Source organism: Myotis brandtii, unplaced genomic scaffold (assembly GCF_000412655.1).
Source record: "Myotis brandtii unplaced genomic scaffold, ASM41265v1 scaffold125, whole genome shotgun sequence".
Taxonomy (NCBI): domain Eukaryota; kingdom Metazoa; phylum Chordata; class Mammalia; order Chiroptera; family Vespertilionidae; genus Myotis; species Myotis brandtii.
This window is the reverse complement of record NW_005354385.1, coordinates 4,263,289-4,270,495: the sequence shown is the minus strand read 5'-3', so window position 1 is coordinate 4,270,495 and position 7,207 is coordinate 4,263,289. Positions and strand designations below refer to the sequence as shown.

Below are 7,207 nucleotides of genomic sequence, written 5' to 3'. Positions count from 1 at the left end.
ACCCCCCTGCCGGCCTGTTCACCCCTAACTGCCCAACTGCCCACCCACCCTCCCCCGCCAGCCTGGTTGCTCCACACAGCTCACTGCCCAGTTGTTTGGTCATCCCTCACTAACCCCCCTGCCGGCCTGGTCACTCCACACAGCCTGTTCAGTCATCCGTTCAGTTGTTTCTGTTGTGATGGTCGCTTAGGCTTTTATATATTACTAGAGGCCCGGTGCACAAAAATTTGTGCACTGGGGGGGGGGGGGGCCCCCCCCCCCTGTCACACTCAAGGCAGGGTCGATGGGGAGGTTGCGGCGCCACCCCCTGTCACGCACAGAGCAGGGCCGAACAGGGGGTTGGGGCGCTGCCCCCTGTCACTCACAGAGTAAGGCCGATAGGGGAGTTGGGGCACCGCCCCCTGTCACACACAGAGCAAGGCCCGTGGAGGGGGGTTGGGGCGCCACCCTCTATCACCCACAGAGCAGGGCCGATCAGGGGATTGGGGAGCTCCCCCCTGTCACGCACAGAGCAGGGCCGAACAGGGGGTTGGGGCGCTGCCCCCTGTCACTCACAGAGTAAGGCCGATAGGGGAGTTGGGGCACCGCCCTGTCATGCACAGAGCAGGGTGGATCGGGAGGTTGCGATGCCGCCCTCAGTCATGCTCAGGGTAGGGCCGATTGGGGGGTTGGGGCACCGCCCCCTGTCACACACAGAGCAAGGCCCGTGGAGGGGGGTTGGGGCGCCACCCTCTATCACCCACAGAGCAGGGCCGATCAGGGGATTGGGGAGCTCCCCCCTGTCACGCACAGAGCAGGGCCGAACAGGGGGTTGGGGCGCTGCCCCCTGTCACTCACAGAGTAAGGCCGATAGGGGAGTTGGGGCACCGCCCTGTCATGCACAGAGCAGGGTGGATCGGGAGGTTGCGATGCCGCCCTCAGTCATGCTCAGGGTAGGGCCGATTGGGGGGTTGGGGCACCGCCCCCTGTCACACACAGAGCAAGGCCCGTGGAGGGGGGTTGGGGCGCCACCCTCTATCACCCACAGAGCAGGGCCGATCAGGGGATTGGGGAGCTCCCCCCTGTCACGCACAGAGCAGGGCCGAACAGGGGGTTGGGGCGCTGCCCCCTGTCACTCACAGAGTAAGGCCGATAGGGGAGTTGGGGCACCGCCCTGTCATGCACAGAGCAGGGTGGATCGGGAGGTTGCGATGCCGCCCTCAGTCATGCTCAGGGTAGGGCCGATTGGGGGGTTGGGGCACCGCCCCCTGTCACACACAGAGCAAGGCCCGTGGAGGGGGGTTGGGGCGCCACCCTCTATCACCCACAGAGCAGGGCCGATCAGGGGATTGGGGAGCTCCCCCCTGTCACGCACAGAGCAGGGCCGAACAGGGGGTTGGGGCGCTGCCCCCTGTCACGCTGATCCCGGTGCCGGGAGCCTCGCTGCTCCGCTGATCCTGGTGCCAGGAGGCATATTACCCTTTTACTATATAGAATAGAGGCCTGGTGCAGGGGTGGGGGCTGGCTGGTTTGCCCTGAAGGGGGTCCTGGATCAGGGTGGGGGGCCCCACTGGGGTGCCTGGTCAGTCTGGGTGAGGGGCTGAGGGCTGTTTTCCGGAAGCGAGTGACTGAAGCTTCCAACCGCTCCTTGTTTTCTTTTTTTTTTTTTTTATTTTGGGCCAGCTTTAGCTCTGAGGCCTCGCTGCTGAAAACATCGATACAATGTTGCGGTCCGGGGCTGACTGACAGCCGGTTTCTGGGGTTTTGTTTAGCTTCTTATTTGCAACATAGTACATAGTTGCTTAGAGTTGCAGCTGAGAGGCCGGCAAGTTAGGCGGGGAACGTTGGAGTCCGCAGTCACTGGAGCAAGCAGGCCTCCCCTGCTCGCTTCAGTGCATGGCTGCCGGCCGCCATCTTGGCTGACAGTTAATTTGCATATACTCACTGATTAGCCAATGACAAGGGAAGCGGTCGTATACTAATTACCATGTTTCTCTTTTATTAGTGTAGATAGATTAGTTTCTTTCTCTCTTCAAAAACATACAGTCCTCTCTGAAACAAATCTTTTAATGCTATTACACTTACCACTTTTTACCATTCTTTGCTGAATTTTTTAAATAGCTGGCACTTTTTATATATGTGTTTATTGAATCAGTAATTTATCCTCTACAAATTCTGCTTCATCTAATCCATCTTGCACATTATTAATCATTCTAAAACATTTTAATTCTGTCAATTCCTTATTAAACCTTGGTTGCCTCCCACTACTTTCAGTAGCAGTTCCAGTCCCCAACCTATGAAAAATTTTCTGGTTTTAAAAAAATTTTTTTTTAATTTATGTGATTAGCTAAATTTCAGAAGTGTTCTATGCCACAGTCCTATATTGGAGACTTATAATGCACACTAAAATATTAAGGGAGGGCTCTTAGGAACTTAATGTACTGTATCCTAAAGGAATTGGGCATGGAATCCTTTTTTTCTTGCAACACATTACTTACTGTGTAATTTAAGTTTACTTGAGCATGCCCCAGGTTTTCTTGCCCCAGTTTTATACTCCATCTCTAATTACTCCAACTTATATCTTTGGAAGGCTAAACATGTATGTATCATAAATGAAAGATTTGACATTCAGGGGTTTATATCCTGAATATTTAAAAAAAATGTATTTCATAGACTAATAGGAAAAAGACAGTAGGAAACCAGACAATTTTTTTTGCATGTTATGACATAAATTTTGTTTTTATTTTTACAGATTATAATCCAAATTCAGTGAAAATCCTATTATAATTTATTTATTTTAAATTTATTTTATTATTTTTATATACTTTTATTGTTACTAATATTACAGATATCTCCCATTTTCCCCCTTTCCTCCCTTCTCCCAGCCCCTACCTACCCCCTCTCCGTTCCCCCCACACACCCCCATGACTTCACTACCCTGTTGCCCGTGTCCATGGGCTATTCATTTAAGTATATAAGTTCTTTGGTTGGGGGAACAAGAAGAGAGAAACCAAACAATTTTTTAAAATGTATATGAACAGACTATTCCTGGAAGGAAAACACTAAATGATCAGTCAACATGAAATTATGCTCAGATCCACTATTAACATGGGATTTTTTTTTCAAGAGACTGTTAGATCTGAATAGTCTTTAAAACCCATCTTATTAAAAAATAGCTGATAGGTTTTTGCTTTTGAACTGACTTCAGTTAATTATTAGTGTGTGTCAGCCTTATTACTCACGATGGTCTTCAGACTAATAGCATCAATATCATCTAGAAACTTTATAGAAATAAAGAATCTTGAACCCCACTCCAGATTTAATAAATCAGAATCTACAGTTTCATAAGATCTCCGATGATTTTTTTGACATTTTTACCTTCTTTTCCCTTCACCTGAGGATATATTTTTATTGATTTTTAGAGAGAGAAAGAGAGAGAAACATCAATCAGCTGCCTCTTGTAAGCTCCCCAACCTGGGACTGAACCCACAACCTAGGTATGTGCCTTGTTGAATGGATCCTGAAACCCTTTGGTGTATGGGACAATGTTCCAACTAACTGAGCCACCTGGCCAAGACTCTGATAATTCTTAAATACTTCTTAAAAGTTTAAAAAATACTAGGCTAGAGTGTTTGGGGTTAAGAATTATGAGACATTGTCTAGATTCAAGAGGGAAGAGTTTTATGATTGATGGATGTTTGTCATAGTTCTAGAAGATGAATATGATGACACAATCTAATGATGCAGCAGTCATATTTCTATGGCCATTTTTAGTCACTCAGGTTGGACAGAGTATTAAAAAATGTTTTTATTGCCAACTGATGTCTTCAGCAATCATCCCTTTCTGTAAACAAAACTCCTACTTGAGAATTTCTTGGTTTAGTTTTCTACTTTATTCTTTCCTGGATCTTTTTGAAATTTTCACAAGTTAGGATATTTTTAAAAAGTGAATGAAGCACTGTTTCTCTTCTTCTATAAGTATTTAATCCATGTTAACTCATTCGGCTTGGTAAACAGCATTATGTCACATGGTTCATAAAAGATTTTTCCAGCTCAGCATTAACAAAGCTTCATGCCCCTCCCCTAGGGTAACCCCTGTTATGTTCAGTACTAGAGGCCTGGTGCATGAAATTCGTGCACAGGTGGGGGGGGGTGTCTCTCAGCCCAGCCTGCACCCTCTCCAATCTGGCACCTCTCGAGGATGTCCGACTGCCAGTTTAGGCCCGATCCCTGCAGGAATGAGCCTAAACCGGCAGTTGGACATCCCTCTCACAATCTGGGACTGCTGGCTCCTAACCACTTGCCTTGCCTGTCTGCCTGATTGCCCCTAACCGCTTCTGCCTGCCAACCTGATCGCCCCCTAACCATTCCCCTGCCAGCCTGATTGATGCCCAACTGCTCCCCTGCCGGCCCGATCGCCCCCAACTGCCCTCCCCTGCAGGCCTGGTCCCCCCAACTGCCCTCCCCTGCCATCCATCTTGTGACAACGTGGGGGCGGCCAACTTGTGATGCAAGGGTGTGAGGGTCAATTTGCATATTACCTCTTTATAGGATAGGATGTTTCATTTTAGATCATCCCCCCCTTCTTAAAAACATAAATAAAAGATTTTAAAATAAATACTATTCTTTGACTTAGCTTTTACTCTTAAGGTAATGTATCTTGGACTTCGGTATCAGTAAAGATTTACTATATTTTTCATAATTATCAAGCATTAAATAATATGGATTACAGTACTTTTATTAAATTTCCTAATAATGGACTTGCTTAGGAGCTGACAACTGGTTGCTTTGATTAGCAATTTGGAAATAACTCAAAACTATATTCACATAGGAAAGCAAATTTCAAAAGTCTATCATTTAGGTAAAAAATACCCAATTCTAAAAAGAATTCATTCTTTCAGTCTCCCAGTATACTTTATCATTAAGGAGAAAATGACTCATTTTGTTGTTTCTTTTCAGGCTCTCGAACAATATGGCCAGATGAAATAATGGGACCATTTGGGCCTCAGGACCAGAGATTTCAGCTTCCTGGGAACATAGGTTTTGATTGTCATCTCAATGGGACCGTGTCACAGAAGAAAAGCCAGGTTCATAAAACTTTACCTGATGTTTTAGCAGAACCTTTATCAAGTGAAAGACATGAGTTTGTGATGGCACAATATGTGAATGAATTTCAGGTAAATTGTTAATATCATATATTCTGTTTTTATAATGCTATATTAATTTCCATAAACAGTACTTTTACTTGAAAAAGTAAAAGAAAAATACTTAATTCCAATATATACAAAAACAACATATATAGATTTTTGAAAGTTGGCATTGTCCTATGTATTTTACTTTAGATTATAGTCTTTTTAGGTAATTAAATCTTCAGAACTGTCTTTTAATAACTGCTTATTTCATCAAATAAAGACAATTTTATCATTTCTATATTACTGAAAATTTAGATTTCTGTTTTTCACTTTTATAAATTGTAATTATTTGTATATGGACTAAATTCCTGCTATACTCCTTTAGCCATTTAAAAACTTAAGAAAATTTTGAGATCTCTGAAATTCTTCAGGTGCAGTAATCTAAAAAGGAAAACTTATAATGGGCTTGTGTTATTTTAAATACAACTTCTGAGGGTTCTTTTTAATGAATGTTTAAACTGCTATTGCATAAATGAATGTTTTTAAGTGAGTTTGTTTTTTTTAAATATATTTTATTGATTTTTTACAGAGAGGAGGGAGAGGGATAGAGAGTTAGAAACATCGATGAGAGAGAAACATCGATCAGCTGCCTCCTGCGCACTCCCCACTGGGGATGTGCCCACAACCAAGGTACATGCCCTTGACCGGAATCAAACCTGGGACCCTTCAGTCCGCAGGCCGACGCTCTATCCACTGAGCCAAACCGGTTAGGGCTTTAAGTGAGTTTTTAAACTAATATTGCTTCATTGCCAATCAAGTGGAAAGCTATGTGCTATTCAGAGTTTCTGTCAAACCCCTGATTCTTGTCATTTTTTACATTTCTACATAGTTTCAGGCTAGGTTCTTATTAACACCATGTTATTAAAAGCAACAACCCCTTACAGTTATTATGGGTTATTGCGGGGGAGGGGTTTGTCCCTCAGCCCAGGCTGCACCCTCTCCAATCTGGGACCCCTAGGGGCATGTCCGACTGCCTGTTTAGGCCCGATCCCTGGTATCGGGCCTAAACAGGCAGTCGGACATCCCTCTCACAATCCGGGACTGCTGGCTCCCAACCGCTCACTGGCCTGCCTGCCTGCCTGCCTGATTTCCCCTAACAGCTTCTGCCTGCCAGCCTGATCACCCCTAACCCCTCCCTTGCCAGCCTGATCAACGCCTAACTGCTCCCCTGCCGGCCCAATCGCCCACAACTGCCCTCTCCTGCCGGCCTGGTCGCCCCCAACTGCCCTGCCCTGCTGGCCTGGTCACCCCTCACTGTCCTCTCCTGCAGGCCTGGTCGCCCACAACTGCCCTCCCCTGTTGGCCATCTTGTGAGGGCATGACGGTCAATTTGCATATTACCTCTTTATTATATAGGATAACCTAATATTGGGATACAGTTGAATTCCCCTGATTTTTTATCTCAGATAATTCCTACTCAGTCCTCTTGGCTCCTCCTCTATCTACCAATCACATGATATTTCCCAGACATTTCTGTTCTTCATCTTTTCTTTTAAATTAATTCCTGGTCACTTATTCCCTTGGCTTCGTTTCTCAGGCGGTGTTTTTATAAATTCTAATTTAGTATTTCTACCATTTCTGGGTCTATATTTCTGTCTGCCCATCATACATCTTTGTATATCTCACAAGTCCCAGGCTTTGCATGTCTAGTACTGAATTAGTTCTATTTTCTCTCAAAATCTGTCCTTTCATATTTCTGGAGTATAAATGACTTAGCTATCCTCATACTGTCCCAAGATAAAAATTATACTGCCAACCTTGACTCCTCTCTCCATCATACCTCCATAAATAGTAATGAAATCTCATTGCTTTTATCTCTTCAAGTAGCTTTTATATTATTTGTGCCCTTTGACTTTTCACTAATATTGCCAGAGTTCCAGGCTAGCTTATCTTACCTAGATTCTTAGAGGCATATAATATGATGGACTATGGAGAAAGGATAAATCTAGGTTCAAAGGTTAGCTCTGCCATTTACTTAATGAGAAAATGACTTACCTTTCATAGCCTCTGTCTCTATTAAAATGGAGATAATAATC

General features: G+C 44.7%; 1 protein-coding gene across 2 annotated transcripts in view; it reads left to right on the top strand.

Annotated features, from left to right (window-relative positions):
- MMADHC (methylmalonic aciduria (cobalamin deficiency) cblD type, with homocystinuria) overlaps positions 1-7,207 on the top strand; it is a 21,894-nt gene that overhangs the window by 6,076 nt on the left and 8,611 nt on the right. The window contains exon 4 of one of the 2 annotated variants that reach the window (XM_005859299.2): positions 4,939-5,066. In XM_005859299.2, coding sequence (XP_005859361.1) covers positions 4,939-5,066 — 128 coding nt within the window. Of the gene's footprint in view, positions 1-4,938; positions 5,157-7,207 lie in introns of both variants that reach the window. The other variant, XM_005859298.2, reaches the window with a different exon arrangement.